Source organism: Nestor notabilis, unplaced genomic scaffold (assembly GCF_000696875.1).
Source record: "Nestor notabilis isolate BGI_N333 unplaced genomic scaffold, ASM69687v1 scaffold26043, whole genome shotgun sequence".
Taxonomy (NCBI): Eukaryota; Metazoa; Chordata; class Aves; order Psittaciformes; family Psittacidae; genus Nestor; species Nestor notabilis.
In genome coordinates, this window is record NW_009922857.1 from 10339 (window position 1) to 26733 (window position 16395).

At 52.3% G+C, this 16395-nt stretch overlaps 1 protein-coding gene across 1 annotated transcript in view; it reads right to left on the reverse strand.

The window, feature by feature from the left end:
* IGHMBP2 (immunoglobulin mu binding protein 2) overlaps positions 1-15151 on the reverse strand; it is a gene marked incomplete at both ends in the record, with an annotated part of 23528 nt that extends 8377 nt beyond the window's left edge. The window contains 6 exons of the mRNA XM_010011845.1: positions 1881-2026; positions 5962-6162; positions 6538-6701; positions 13340-13437; positions 14127-14316; positions 14982-15151. Coding sequence (XP_010010147.1) covers positions 1881-2026; positions 5962-6162; positions 6538-6701; positions 13340-13437; positions 14127-14316; positions 14982-15151 — 969 coding nt within the window. The remainder of the gene's footprint in view (positions 1-1880; positions 2027-5961; positions 6163-6537; positions 6702-13339; positions 13438-14126; positions 14317-14981) is intronic.
* Positions 15152-16395: the final 1244 nt, after the last annotated feature.

Here is a 16395-nt window from a genome sequence, read left to right on the forward strand (position 1 = left end):
GCAGGTAAGCCCAGAGAGCAAAACCTGGTATAAACCAAACCACACAAGCTTTGTGATGAAGGGAGGCAGGTAAAATAATGTTTCTTTGCACAGATTTAGGATTTCAGCCCTGCAGTTTGTGCCAAATACATACACATTTGTATGCCTATGTCAGAATTGTTTCTGCCAATCCCTGTTTGTCCCTTTTTAGCCCTGGCATCTGGGCCCAGGATCTTCCAAGTATCTTTGCAAGCAACAGAGAAACCAGATGACAAACAGAACATGCTTGAATCCTTCGCCCAGAGCAGGAGTGGAGTAGAAGCACTGATGAAAACCCACTTCCCTGCTGCCCTCTGATGCAAACAGCTTCTCACCAATCCAAACCCAAGGTGATGGATGTGAGGTTTGCCTTGCCCAAGACACCGAGGGACAGCCAGGAAGGGAAGATCAGTTGAGACCTAATCCCTCTGCCCTGCAGACCCCACTGTGCTGCTCTGGCCTTCCTCGTGGCAGCAGAAGGGGCAGCACACACCCACAGCCAGGGCTGGGTTTACATCCATCTGCAGTGCCAAACAAACAATCCTTACACACATCCTGCTATAACCCAGCCAGGAACCCAGAGAGACCCTCACACTGAGCAGAACCCTGCACTTCAGAGGCACCAAACACATCGCTGCAGCTCGTAAGAAGAGGGGAGGCAGAGGGGCAGAGGAGGGTGAAGAGGCCAGACAAGGAGAGTGTTTCACAGTCTTCTCCAAGGTGGTTCTGCAAAGTTCCTGTGCTCTGAAGGCAGCACTGATGGGGGGCTGCTGTGCCCCTGGGAATCCTGCTGCCTGCCCAGCTCTGCAGCAGTTCACATGGCACAGCCTGTCAGCTGGGACACTGTTCTCCTTTACAACCCTTTCGTCCAGCCTGTATGAATCCAGGTGGGTTACAAGGGGCATTCAGTCTGAACCTGGCCTCTGCACTCTTGCCATGCTGAAGGTGGAAGGAAAAGAACCAAGCAGAAGGTTCTGTCTGTCTCAGAAAGACTGCACCAGTGTGGCATGCAGCTCTGCACATGGGTTCCTGCCCTTACAGCCTGCCTGGAGTTATCGAGCTCCCAGTAACTAAAGGTCACTGGTGTCCCTGTGTGTTGCCATGAGTAAATCCTCTCTCAGCTGAACGTAGCAACAGAGCAGTGTGGCTGCATGGACAATAAATCCCATCAAACTGTGCGGACTCAGACAAATCCCAGGAATGCTTACCTGAGGAGAACACAAAATCCAGGCCCCTTCTTTGCCCCCCACCCTTCCCTGAAGCAGAACTGCACAGAGCTCCAGCAAGGCCCATGATCCCAGGGGAAAATCACACCTGATCCACACAACATCAGCACAAACCAGCACTTTTACTGAAGGAAGGAACCCTCTCCCTATGCCTGACACGGAACCATTCCCTAAATCCCTTGGGTGGTTTACAGGACTAAGCAAACCCATGCAGGCTGAGGCCCAGCGATGGGAACATGTGCTGTATTGGATCAGTCATGGGAATTATCCAAGCAATTCCATGTGACTTGTGAAATCAATAAGCAGATTGCACACCTCCAGTAGCACTTGTTTATGCACTGAAAGCTCAGCTCCTACTCAGCGCTACCAAAGATGGGCCACGCTGGCTCACACCAAAGGCCTTTCTAGACCTGGATTCTTTGCTGAACAACAGCATCATTGTGCCAGAGGGTGAGCAGGGAGAAGCCCAGTGTGGAGGAGCTGGGGAGCTTGCAGCAAACTAACTCCCAGGAGCCTGGAGCAGGAAGCCTGAGTCTCCCTCTTATCCTGGCAGGATGCTGCATCTCAGGGCATGTGGTTTATGTCAGTCCTGGCAAGGGAGGTAAGATACTGCAAAGAAAAGAGGATGTGGCACCTGTATTGGTAGCAAGGACAACGCTGGCGTGGGAGAGGGCTGCAGCCACGGCAGTTTCTTCTCGTTCCTTCAGCTCCTTTCTCAGGGTCTTGATCTCATTGAGAAAGTGGCTCCGCTCCCCCTTGTCTTGAGCCTTCTTGCTTTTTGTCTATAGAACAGAAAAATCAAGCTAGAACAAAGTGTTCCTGGTCCTAGGGTTTAACTACAGAGCCTGGATGCACACGGCTTCTCTGTGTCCACTGTGATACGTTGGCTCCTCATCATCTGCCCCAGGGAACCACAGTTTCTCTTCCCTTTCCCTCCCACAAAGCCCCTTCCACAGCCAGTGCTTGAAGCAGAAAGAGTATTTGTCTATGCAAAGGACGACCTGAATCAGTACCACAAGTAAAATGTGAGTATTGCTGCCCATCAGACCAGGGCATCAGGACTAACAGCATCCCCCAGGGTCCAGCCAGACATGGTCTATGCTGCAACTCCTCTGCTGCACATTCTGATAGTCCTGAACTGTGAACATGTGGTGGTGGAGAGTAACTCCCTGTCCTCAAATCCTCTGCTCAGCCCTTCCTGCTCTGCCTTATACCTTCCTGTGCCCCAGGGGAGGAGGTCAAATGCTTCAGTCCACCTGACAGCTGAGTCTAGGCATTGGTCAAAGCATCTGGGCACAGAGCAAGGAGTATGTATAATGGTGACTGGGCTTAATGGGTCTTGTGCCTTTGCTGGGTGAGGAACTGGGATTTCCTGTCTCATTGTGCTCTCTTACCTGGGGTGACCCTGTGGCTCCAAGTGACCTTGAAGCAGGACTCCCCAAGCTGAGTGCACCCTGTCCAGCCAAAGCAGAGCTCTGCCTTGTTAAAGACTGTCTCTGAGCTGCTGTCAATGATGCAGAGCAGTATCTAGACAGGCTCAGGGCTTTTTTTAGCAACGCCTGTTAAACATATCTAACACATCAAATCATCACCTCTGGTTGCCAGAGCTTCCCCAGCTACACACCAGCAGCTACGAGACACCAGCCAAGGCTTCGGTCACTGCAGTCGCCTTGAGAAGCCACCACACTCCCAGATGGAAATGGGGATGTTTCCTGGGAGGACGGGCTGGTCACTTGAGAAAGCTCAGAAGGTTGCAGATAGAAGCTTCTATATGTGGCCAAACCAATAAGACCTGATGGTTCCTATAGCATCCTCTGTATGGGTGGATCCTCTGGTGTCTAACACTCCTACCGCAGCCTTCTCCCTAGGAACGACACTCCTGTGCCTCACTCCTCCACTCAGCCACGTGTTTTGGTTAAACTTGTAGGTATTTAATACCTGTGAAACCTCTGCTTGTCTGTCAAGTGTAGTCAGAATTGGCTGACAGGCTCAGAAGCTACAGGGGAGGATCACAGACAGATACACAGACAAAGCAATCACACAGGCATCTTCTCCTCAGCTTGATCCACAAGGACAGCTCTTGATAGCCACTGAGATGAAGGGACAAAGCAGATTAGCATCGACTGCTTCTCTGCTAGGACAGGGGAAGATGAGAGGGCAGAAGTGATGGTGCCAGCGGGGCCAAGTTCAGTGTCTGCTCTGCAGAACAGATCTGGTTAGTGAACCAACAGCAACTGCTCGCTGGTGACATTCAGATTCACACACAGGAGTGACCCCCAGCTCTGGGAGCCCAGGCCAGGGCTAACAGAGCACTGCCAGGCCCAGCGAGCCCCAGGGACGGGGCCTGGATCCCACTCACTCCCCAGGAGGGCTCTGGGGGTCCCAGCAGGCTCCGATTGCCCTGAGCTGCCTCGTTTGGCCCCCACCCAATCACTCCTTGCCTGGGAGCTGTATTTAAGGCCAGAGCTTGGGCTGGCTCTGACCTACAGGGTTTGCATCCTGAGCCTGCCTTGCTTCCTGGGCTGCCTGCCCCATTGCTCTGGCCCTGCCTGGGACCTGCCCTGCTGGCTGACCCTGCTCAGCACTGCCTTTCTTGGTGCAGAGTATCCAGAAGCTGATGTCCTGGAAACCTTGAAGCTTGAACAGGTAAGGGAGGGAGACACAAGGGGGCAGAAACTGTGCAGAGAGCCTGGGAGGTCATTTCTATCACTAGCTGTCCTGTGGTTGGGGGATAGTGGTGAAGGAAAGGAGTGAGATGAGTCAGAATGTGGACTGCACAAAGGAAGACATTACTACAGGGGTGCGTAGGGGATATTGCAGGGAAGATGAGGGAAAGATGGGTGAGGACCTTGGAGGTGAGCTCTCTGCAGCCAGGGAGAGATGCTGATGATGCAAGTGTATCCTCTTTGAAAGACCTGACCATGGGCAGCCCGGAGCACTGCCAGGCAAGCTGAACTGCAGCAGTGTGCTACTGGGGTTTTGTTTGGTGTTTCAGGGTGGAACAAGCCTTGGTGGCCAGTTCCTATCCCCCATCACCATGTACCCCTTCCTCTAGGGAGGAAGCAGATGGAGACCTTAGTGCTGGAGGCTCTGATTTCTCCCTGATTTCCCTTCTACTACGGAAAATCAACAGTGGAAAAAACCCAACCTCCTCCCACCTTCCAAAGTGCTTCCAAGGAGAGGAAGGGGAACATCAACTACCAGTGAGAAAAAGACTCAGTGCAGAGCTGTGACTACAGCTGGGTCTCCTCCCCAGCAGGTTAGTGCACCCTGCAGGAACCAGCCCCACATGCCCTCTCCTTCCCTCACACCACGTGCAAGCACCACTCATCTGCCGAGTGCTGCCCCAGCAGCAGAAACTCTGGGTGATGCACAACCTCAGCAGGGAAACCTGCAGCTGCTCCTGAGGGTGGCTGCAGATCAATGCTCATGGAGCTGGAAGCTGTGTTTGCTCTGCAAACATGCAATACCAGGGCAATGAGCTCAGGCAAGTACCACAGCACGTGTGAGCAGGGGTATGGAGATGCTCTCCTGCACCTCTGATCAAGACAGGAGCTCTCTTGAGCTGGATACAGCTGCAAAGTGGCTTCTGGATCATGCTGCCACCAGAAGATGGAGGGGAAAATCTCTTTAGTATCAAAACTCACCTCAAGTGAAAGAGCTACTTTGTAAATTGAGTTTAGGAGAATTAGGTTGGGAAAGAAAAAATTAAGGATGCATTTTTACAGTGTAATGTGTTTTCTATTTGAGGTGGCTGAGAGTGGGAGGGAGCATCAGGACAGCAGACTTCTTGGTAGGAAGTGAATTAACGATGTGAGTGTTTCTGGTGAAGAGGATGGCATGAACAATGCCAGACAGATCAGCTGGGGAGCAGGCACTGCAGCAGCTCCCCCACAGGGGAGTGATGATGGCTTCAATCACAGGATCCCAGCCTGGTTTGGGCAAAGGGACCTTAAAGCTCCTCCAGCTCCAACCCCTGCCCCGGGCAGGGACACCTTCCACTAGAGCAGGTTGCTCCAAGCCCCTGTGTCCAACCTGGACTTGAGCACTGCCAGGGGTGGGGAGAGAGAGATCCAGGGATGGCCTTGAATGCTTCAGGGATGTTTTGCTGCTTTGATGGGGAATTTGGCTGGGATGAATCTGCTCTCAGCTCCTACAGCAGCTGAAGATGAGCACTGGTGGCAGGTGACTGAGGAGGCTCAGGCCACCCCTGGTACAGGTTCTCTGTGAGATCCCTCCTGAGGCAGGAAGCCTTCCTTATGTGTCCTTTCCTCCAAGGCCAGGTTAAATGCCTCCCAATCAGAGTAAATGGGATTAATCCAGGCCACATGTATCTCCAACTGTCAGTCCCTTGCACTCAAGATTCTTTCTCTTTCCTCTCCTTGAAGTGGCCTTTCTGCTGCTGACTGACCACAAAGGGAGGCTCATGCCCACCAGTATTTCGCCCCTACCTGTACACAGTAAGATCCAGACTAGGGGCATCACTGGGCTCAGAAGCACCAGGTTTGGTGCCAATGGCTCATGTCAGGACTTGTGCCTGTGACTTGCCTCTAGCCACCAATTTTGGGGCAACCCAGAGGACCTAGATGTTCTTGGAAGACAATCACCACAGCCAAGATGTGGCAGTGGTGTTCCTGACTCCGAGAGACACAGCAGCTTGCCTGGCCAGCAGATCAGGCAGTGCCAATGTAGAGCTTCGTGTGGTGGGGACACGTACCCAGGCCTGGTCGATGTCCTTCCTGATATCTGCCACGATCTGGGCAGCATCTCCCCGAGCCAGGACCGCATCCAGGGAGTGGCGCTGGATGGGCTCCAGCAGGCGAGCAGGGTGCCCCAGCCGCAGGATGCGCAGGCTGTGCCTGGCCAGCCTCTCCACCAGGTTATCCACTGCCACGTTGGAGGGGGCACAGCACAGCACCTGCAACGGGAGACACAAAGAGCTTGTCACGGCCAAGGATGGCGAAAGGCTGGAGTAACAGTGTCCAAGCAGGAAGACACTCGGCAGAGAAAGGGAGACCAACACATCCTTTAGGAATAACCCACTGACTTCTCCACAGCCTCCAGACACCAAAGGCAACTCTCACCTTGCTTGGAAGCAAGTGCAAGGTCTTCAGTAAATACCAGGCCTGGGTTTTGGAGCTTCTATTTGCACCCGATTTCAGCTGCCTGGTCCTCGGAAGCCAAGCCAGGCTCCGCAGTGTAGCACAGCTATGACTGGATCTGCTCCATCTGGAGATGAGCTGGATTTGCAATGAGTTTGCAAAAGAAACCACCTCTATATTCTGATACTCACTTTCAGGCCTTGCTGTACTGCCTGCAGGATGATCTCTATTAGTGTTGTGGTCTTTCCTGTACCAGGTGGTCCATGGATGATGGCAAGTTCCCTCTGTGCCAGTGAGAAGGAGACAGCCTCCCTCTGCGATGCATCCAGTGAGTTGTTGTAAAGCTGCAGAGGCTCTGGGGAGACAGCAGGAGAGTCGCTTGGTCCTCACCTGGTGCTTGCTGAGAAGCACAAATCCATGAATACAAGAAGCTCTCAGGAGATGGCCCAAATCAATCTGATAATGGGAATAACCATCCTGGGGGGAAGGTTATTGCTGTGTCCCACCCAGGCGGCTGAAAGAGCCCGGGCTGGAAGTGAGGCTTGTCATGCTTTCAAACCCGCTCCCTCCCTGTGTCCCTCCTCCTCCTCTCCTGTCTTGCAGGAGGAGCAGGCATCCAGTTGAGAGCACAGCTAGTCTGTACTGGAACACTTCAGCATTTAGAGGCATTTACTTGCTTTAGTACAGAATCCCAGCCTGGTTTGGGTTGGAAGGACCTTAAAGCTCCTCCAGCTCCAACCCCTGCCACGGGCAGGGACACCTTCCACTAGAGCAGGTTGCTCCAAGCCCCTGTGTCCAACCTGGCCTTGAACACTGCCAGGGATGGGGCAGCCACAGCTTCTCTGGGCACCCTGTGCCAGCGCCTCAGCACCCTCCCAGGGAAGAGCTTCTGCCTCAGAGCTCATCTCAATCTCCCCTCTGGCAGGTTCAAGCCATTCCCCTTGGCCTGTCCCTGCAGGCCCTTGTCCAAAGCCTCTCTCCAAGCACCACATGTGTAGCATCTCCTGGGTGTGGAAGTGCTCTGGGGTTATTTCTGAGGTGAGCCAGCACATTTAGTAAACCCTCAATGAAAAGAGGGGAGGAAGTTTGTGATCTTGCAAACAAATCACTCCCATTCCCATCTACAAACCCAAGATAGTACTGGTGAATAAAGCAGCTGGAAAACCTACGGCATCTGTGGGCAGAAAGGAGCAGCCCTGTATTATTCAGTGACGGAAGAGGAAGGCAGGAAGAAGATACAAAACAGCAACAGGAATGGTGAAAACTCAAATTAGTTTGAGTTATAATGATTGGAAAGAGAAAAGGGGAATGAATCTGCAAAGTGCATTACAGGGAATGGGCTTCACTGCAGAGATGGAATTGTCACAAGCTGCCTTTTACCTCCCAGATTTATCTAATTTCAACCCATATTTCTTCCCACTCCCCCCTAATCTCCTTGTTCATTATGGGAGTTAATTACAGCAGAGCTGGTGACTCATTACACTGAGGTGACTGGAAATCATGTTCCCACTGAACGCTTATGTAAGGCACATCTCCGGGCAGCATTCCCTGTGGGCATCATGTGTTTCAGCACTCTCTCTGCATTGAGGGCCTGATGGAAAGCATGGAAGCTGTTCCTGGCTTTGGGCAGGTTAACCTGTGTGCTCTCCCACGTAACCTCTGGTGCTGGCTGCTGGAGCAGCCCAGCTGAATGAGGGCTCTGGGGTAAACAGCACTTGTGAGGAAGAGGGAAACAGGAGTAGTGATGCTTTTCCCTGTTTACCTGCTCTGGCTCTACACAACTTTGGAGTCCGTGTGCTAATGACTAAGAGGAGGAAGCACCCCATGGGCTGGAGGAGAAAGAATAGCTTAAAAACTGCAAGGCATTTCCCACAACAGGGAACAGCCGGGACGTAGGAGTCATTGATGCTTCCTTGCTCCAGGAATGAGCTCAGAAACACCCTCTCCCCTGTTCACCACACGCTGCCAAGCGCTGAGCGTGGGCAGGCAAGGAAACAGGCCTCTTCCCAGGACTGGGCATGTCAGTGGGGAGGAGGAGGAGGAGGGCAAAGCCTTGGAAGGGATGATGCTGTGGCATGTAAACACTGCTCCATCCACCAGCTGGGCTCTAAGTGGGCTCACTTGAAGGAATCCAGCTTATCCACCCCAGCAGGGCTGGCCCAGGAGATCCTTATGAGCCATCAGCGTAGGATTTGCACTGGTGCTGCTGGAAGGCATCCATTAACCCAGCTCCAGCCCTGCGGCATCACAGAATCCCAGCCTGGTTTGTGTTGGAAGGGACCTTAAAGCTCCTCCAGCTCCAACCCCTGCCATGGACAGGGACACCTTCCACTAGAGCAGGTTGCTCCAAGCCCTGTCCTTGTGCTGTTCCCCAGAGCTGGATCAGGGCTGCAGGGGGGTCTCCCCAGAGCACAGCAGAGGGGCAGGATCCCCTCCCTGAGCTGCTGCTCATGCTCTGGGGGTGCAGCCCAGCACACGAGGGAGTTCTGGACTCAAGCACAAACTGAAGCCGGGTCATGGGGAGCTTCTCCTCACCCAACACCCCATTGCTTGTTCTAGACCAGGACTATAGGAGGGAGCTGGTGGCTACTACTGATCTGCACAGGGTTATGCCTACAATAAGGCTTGTTGTTTTGGAAAGCAAAGAGGTTGTGCCCACTGGCTTGGCAGGCTTTGCTCAGCAGCAGAGCAGGGCTGGCCCCTGCTGGCAAGCAAAGTCTCTGTATATCATCACAGCACAGAGGTGCAGGGGTCCCCAGAATACCTGCTCTGGGCAAGGAAGGATTGTTCCTAGGACATTGCTGGTGTGAAAGCTCTAAATGTTCCTGGGCCATATGTGCAAGTTAAAGTGGAGGAGAGCCAAGCAGAGCATCTTTTACAGGTGGGCATCTGTAACTTGCTTCCCAGAGAGTAATGAGCAGAAATCCTGGTCAGGTCAGAGTTTATCTTTAGGAAGCTCATTCTCTCACTTGGTCCCTTTCTGGAGGCAGCAAGGTAAAGGTGGAAGTGCTTTGTGGTGGGGACCAGCCCCATTCTGTTGCATATCCCATCTACATACTGGTGATCCCTTCTAACGCTTCTTTTGACTACTCCCCAGGTTGTTCTCCCCCAGCTCGTCTGGTGTTCTGGGTTATGCCAAAGATATCTACTGAGTTACATTTTTAAATGCTTTAAAAGGACCTGGGCTTTGTTGTTCAGCTCTGTAGGTAACACCTCAATCCATGCCCAGTCCCAGCAGCTCAGGAGGAGGGAGGAGAAGCCTGGCCCTGCTCAGCACTGAGCCACACTCTCCTGGCCAGATCCAGGGGGGCACCCCAAGCACCTTGCAGCAGGGTTGGAACTGGAGGAGCGTCAAGGTCCCTTCCAACCCAAAACATTCCAGGATTCTATGATTCCATTCTTCCAGAGGTTGGTTGTACAGGGTTTCTTCAGGGCATACCCAAGTACAGTGACATGAGCCTCATGGCCTATCTGGCAAATAGCTTTTAGTTGGTTATAGTTTTGCTGCACTCTGATCCTCTCAGGATGGGATCACAGCTCCTTGGTTATCTTGGGAGAGCAGCCTGCCGAGTGTGCTGATGCAGGAGCTATATTAAGTCTGTGTCAGCACAGGAGGGGGCCTAAATCCAGCCACAGGCTGATGAGGTTGACGAGGAGTCCGATAAAGCCAATGGACACATGGGTGTGAGAAGTTAGTGGCTGCTGGTGTGTGACCAGTGCATGATATTGGCTTAGCAGAGGAAACAGCAGCATGAGCAGAGGGTAGAAATGACAAAACCACATTAGTGCCCTTTCCCAGAGCTGCTGCTGATGCTGTGCTAATCTGCACACGGCTGCTTCCCAGTGCCAGGAAAGGCCTGCTCACTACTCAGGGTGAATCCTCCCAGCAGTGATGAGTGCAGGCACAATTCCCACTGGAGCAATGTCCTGGAGTATGGGTTTGGCAAGTGGGCTTGTGTAAGATGGTGGTCAGTAACTGGGGGAGAAGATACAATCATAAACTCACAGACTGGTTTGGGTTGAAGGGAGGTTAAATCCCATCCAGCTCCAACCCCTGCCACGGGCAGGGACACCTTCCACTAGAGCAGGTTGCTCCAAGCCCCTGTGTCCAACCTGGCCTTGAACACTGCCAGGGATGGGGCAGCCACAGCTTCTCTGGGCACCCTGTGCCAGCGCCTCAGCACCCTCACAGGGAACAGCTTCTGCCTCAGAGCTCATCTCAACCTCCCCTCTGGCAGGTTCAAGCCATTCCCCTTGCCCTGTCTCTCCATCCCTTGTCCAAAGCCCCTCTCCAGGTTTCCTGGAGCCCCTTTAGGCACTGGAAGACTGTTATAAGGTATTACAAATACACTGCATCCTGGAATGGCATTCACAGAGTTGTGTCTAGACAGCCAGTTTTAAGAGATGTACAGAACTTATTAACCCTGAGACTCCTGCCAGGTTGGTCTGAAATCAGATAATGGATGGGATGAGACACAGGGAAGCATCTCCTTAAGAAACCAGGCTAAAAGATGCTTGGTCATGAAAGGAGCTCCTGTGCCATGGAGGAGCAGCAGCCTGAAATGCTGTGAGGTTTCTCTGTCCTTCTGTGTGCTCCTGGAAAACACTTCCTGCCTTCTGCGGACAGTCCACACACCTGTGAGTGTCTGTGCTATCTGCAGAGACACATCCCTGTGTCCTACAGTGGTGGGACACCTGAGGAACTGCATGGGCTATTCCTTACAAGAAGCACAAGGGACAGGATTTACCCAGGCAGCTGCTTTGTCCTCCAGTTCAACCCAGTGGAGGGGGGCAGGTCAGGGCACCTTGCAGGCCCCAGCTACAGTCATTATTATTTAATTCCTGGCTGGTGTGACACCTTTCCAGCTTGGGAGAAAGAAGCTCTAAGGTGAGAAGGTAAATGGAAGGTCTTTCCTCCCTGCCAGAGTGCTTTGCTGTTCTCAGGTGATACGCTGCTTTCTCATATTGCATCTCCTTCGTCTGTCTGATGTGGCTGAATGTTTCTGTCAGTGTTCTCAGTGCTGGGGATATTTGGAGTTCACCTCTGCTTCGTTTGGCACAGCTGAGCAATGTGGTGAAAAGGACTTTTTCTCTGTTAGAGAAGCAGTTCTGCTCCACAAGGGAAGAAGCAGAGTTGAAGCAGAGAAAGTTAGCTCATTAAAATTTAAACCTTGTATCTAATATTAAAACTCTGAGTGCACTAAGGTCCCAGGCAGCCAAAGGCTAAGAGGTCTGACTTGGATTAAGCTCAGTGCTCAGAACTATGGAGCTATCACTTGCACTAACCTGAACTCCTTGTCCTTGGTATATGGATCAGAAGCCTGCCAGAGGGGTACTGCAGGGCGTGGGAGTTGTGTGTGAGAGGCAACCAACCAACCACAGTGATCACAGTGAGAGGAAAGCTGCAGCAGCAAGTGCAGTGCCAGGAGCTGTGCTGGGGGGGAAGCAGTGCAGCCCTGGCCAGCACAGAGGCAGGCAGGGCTGGATGGTGTCACCTGTGGCAGGATGCTGAGGTGAGAGGAGAGACCTCAGCTCTGTGTGGCTCAGAGGCAGAACTGCTGCCCAGGCCTGCTGGGCAGCTTCATCCACCCTCTGCCTTCACCCCCTGACTTTAGCAGCCCAGAGGATGCTTCCTCTCTGTCAAGGGATAACATTCCTTAGCAGTTGCTGAGCACTTGGATATTCTGCTGATCAGAGGCTTTGGTTCCCCCATAGTTGCTCTCAAAGGGAAAGCTGTGTAATTCCATCTTTCATTTTTCCCATAGACTCACATAAAAAGACATCTGAGTAAAAGGGATTCTACTTATACACCAGTTTTTGACAGCTGTTGGTAAAACCCAGTTTAAAACCAACAGTAAAACTCAACCGTTGTGAGGTTTTAAGTATTTGATGAAACCAGAGCAGCCTGCACATCTCCAACCTGGCTGAATGCAATAAGGCTGTAAAAACCCAAGTGTTCTCATGCTATTTCCAGCTGCAGCAGTTCCAGTCACTTAATTCCCATGAAGGCAGAGTTATTGGTTTTTCAATATAGAAGCAGCACTGGCAGTTTCTGATCTCTCAAGTTTACGGATGGGATTGAGGCAGGAAGCAAATCAGAAATGCCTCATAAACTAAATTGAATTTCAGACTCATGAATGTGTGCAAACAAATTCCCCATCACAAATCCTGCCTGGTTTATGCCAGAATCCAGCTTTACTTGGTACACTGAGAAGAGTGAGCATTAACCAGCTGAATAGCCTCTGTCCCAGTGATGACAAGAGTCTTTACATGACCAAAGTGTGTCCAGTTGCCCATAAATCAGTAAGGAAAGTAACTGTTCGACGTTGCCAGTTACACCACCACTTACTGCTCGCATTCAACACCTGGGTGTTATTACTGGAGCACAGTAAGCTGCATGTTTGGGGTGGATAAAACCTCACAAAGATCAGAGCTGTGTTCCCATGGGCAGTTTCAAAGAATGGGTCTTGACCTGAGAGGCCACAAGCACCATTCTCAGCTGGGCAGCCCCAGAGGCAGGACTTTGAGGACTGGAAGAGGAGTAGAGGCAGCACCATCATTACTTTGGGCACTCGCTGGCTCGTTGCTTCTGTCAGATGTGACATCTGAAGAGGTAAGAATCCTTCTAACTGGGCAGCGACAGAGCACAGAGCCCTTATTTTGTGTGTGTGTGTGTGCGTGGACCTTCAGGCTTTCCCGACTGCTCTGAAGAGTGAAATTTCCCCACAAGTGCTCTTTCTGCACAATAACTTTCCATATCTTTGCTTACAACCAGCAGCCACAGCACTGCTCTCACCAGTCCAGCCCAAAGGGTTCTCCACCTGCCTAGCTTCCAGTTCCCATACTAAGGCAGACTAAAACCAGTAGCAGCCCCAGTGTATGTGCTTGGCTGTGAAGGTCCAGGGGCTCTGAGGGAGCAGAACACTCCTCTAGAAAGACCAGTGCAGTCGCTGCCATTGGTCTGGTAGGAAATCTTATAACAAAGCATCTTACTTGTTTCACTGAATGCTCTGGGCTCAGCAGAAAAGAAGAGGACGTCGATGAGGTCAGAGGCTGGACCCCCCCGATACTGCTTCAGTGCATTTAAAGCTCTGTCAAAGGAAAGAAGAGCCAGGTTACACCACAGCACGAGCTCCTGGAAGTTCCTGTGCACCTCAGGGCCCAGGGGCAGAAGACTGTGGGCACAGACTGAGCTCCCCCAAAGCTGGAAATGTTACTCCCCAACAGACTAATTGCTGCATTCCCCCAGCCCTCACACTCACATCCCTCATGCTGGTCAGGCTTCCTTCCACTTGCTCCTATTCGTCCAGTCTGATTCAGTCAGACCCTGTGCTGAGCCTTTTCAGCACATGAATTCAGCACAGAGCTATTCACTTCTCCTGCCAGGATGGAAAAGGCTCTACACAGAATCCAGTAAGTACCAGAGGTGATACAACATGGAACTACAGTGTGTAGCTGAGTGTGGGATGAGGGGTGGGAGAGGAAGAGGGAAGAATGGACCAAACCAGCCAGGAGGTAGATAAATTTAGGCTGTTTTGACGCTGTAGCATAACATATCCAGCTGAGTTACTACAGTACAGGTTCCCCTAGTACTGAGCAGAAAGAAAGGCACAGCCAAAAGCTGGATACCTCCCCTAAGTGGAGCTGCTATTGGAGCAGGAGGAATAGATGGGCAAGAGATAAGCCCAGCCTAGTGAAGTAAACTGAGACCTGGCCCAAAAGTGTTTTTCCAGGTTAAACTCAGCATTTTCCAGCTGGCTTTTGCAGCCCTGGGCCTTACTTTTTGAGCCTGTTGTAGGTGACATCGTTGGCCAGCTTGAGCAGGCGGTAGGAGCGCTCATGGTCCAGGCTCAGTGTGTCCTGAGGGTCCTCAAAGGCGACTGTCACTGCTCGGGAGGTGACACGTGTCACGATGCCCGTGCAGAGCGCGTCACCCTGGCTGGCTGCCTCGTACAGGCCGGCGATGTCTCCTGCAGGGACATGTTTGAAGAGAGCATGAACCAGGGCAAACGTTGTGAAAAGAGGCTTTTTTAGGGAGCCCAGCAACCAAACATGGCCCCAAATGGAGGAAATACAACCCCTCAGGAAGGAAAAGGAAAATCCACTTTCTGTTTTACTGTTAAAGTGCAAATGACTAAAGCTCCTCACCTACCACATGAACACTTTGGTTTGGACAAAGAATGCCAGGAAATCTTTAATGACAAGAGACCAGGGCTTCGGTTTCATTAACTGAGCAGGAGGAAACCAGCAGTTTAGTCACCAGCCCTTCCTGGTGCAACATACGTGTCTGCAGCCGAGGAAGAAAGAGGCTGCTTTCCTCTAGACTCATCATGTAGCCATAACATTTTCTCCCTTCTTGGCATCAATTGTTCAGTCTTTACAAATACCACATTAGAAAGACATTAGGAAGATGGTGGTGATGCCCTTGCACAGGCTGCCCAAGAAGTGGTAAATGCTCCATCCCTGGCAGTGTTCAAGGCCAGGTTAGACAGAGCCTTGGGTGTCACAGTGTGAGGCGCCCCTGCCCGTGGCAGGCGGTTGGAACTGGGTGAGCTTAAGGTCCTTTCCAACACAAACCATTCTATGATTCTATGTTGGTCGTCTCTTACTTTGCCCCGACAGGAATCTCACTCACCAGGCCCAAAGCTATTAGAAGGCAGCTCAGCATCTAGGTCGTGTTTCCTAGGCTGGAAGGTCACGAGCAGGCGGCCGTAGAGGCCAGTTCTCTGGCTGGCAGCGTGGAGTTTCAGCAGGCAGACACCCCTGCGCTGCAGCTCCTTCAGGGGGACACTTTCCTGCCATGCCCTGCAAAGCAAACACAGGCGTGGAACCATTTACTGGCCTGAAGCTGAGACTTAGAGCTCCAGGTGACAGAAAAGGAAAAGCCAGGGGGGAGATGGAAAAGAAGGGGAAGGACGATGCTAAAAGAGGCATCAACTTGTTGAAGTGTTGGTTTAAGCTATAACCTTGTAGTGATGTAACTACACTGGCTTCTACGGGCTTTTTGGGCAACAGGGTGATGTTCATAGAGCCTGGAGAAGAGTCTGTCTATGTGTTATTTTCCTCTCTTCTGCCTGGGTGTGAAGAGAAAGGAGAGAATAACCTGAGTTCTCTCCTGAGAATAACCACCACCCAGGAGAGAACAACCTGAGTTTTCCCCTATCTCATCCAAGCACTAGATTGGAAGAGCTGCCATTCTCCACAGGAAGCTGTGCTGATCTGCACCAAAGCCCACGTGGGCAGCAGCTCAGGGAAGAGGAGCGGGTGCCTGGCACAGCCTTGCAGCCCACAAGGGACCCTGGCACTAAGCAGCAGCTTTGCAGACTGCATCCTGTGTGGTCCAAGTGGGCTGCAGCAGCTCCGTTTGCCCCAGTTTCACTTCAGGGAACGGGGGTGTCTTTGTTTTTGTGTACATCCGAACAGAAAGGGAAATCCCTTTAGCAGGTTTATCCTCCTGAACCCCCCAGCTTGGCTTGTGTCCCGTAGGTTGGTTTGTAGGGAGCTGAGGCAGCAGGAACTGCAGGTATGGAATGAGCTCATCCTGTCTCCTGGCACTTGGGGCTGGGTAAGGTCAGGCCTCACTGGCACCACAAGTGGGGTGTCTGTGCCCCCACTGTAGCACCTCACAACCCAGAGGCACCTGGTGACACCCCTGCCCTGCCTGGCACCACGAATCCATGGGGCTGCTGGGATCTGGGTTCAGTTTGAGCCCCAGAGCAGGGTCCAGCACCCCCTGTGTGGAGCAGGGGAGCCCCAAAGTGTTGCTGGAGAGAGCTGGGGTCCTGTGAGTGACAGCAAGCCCTGGAGGGTGAGGAATGGGGGGATCCCTACAGGAGTGAGCTGGGCCTACAGAGGTGAGTCCAGCAGGGCTTCCCATGGATTAGAGGGTGGGTTTCCTATTGGGATGTGCTGGTTACACAGGAGCATTTCCTATAGGTGACAGTGAGTTTCCCACAGGAGATCCATAGGACTGAGTCAGCAGGTCCCTTATAGAGGTGTATCTGAGGACGTAACTGGGAATGGCTTTAACTGCCAGAGGGGAGACTGAG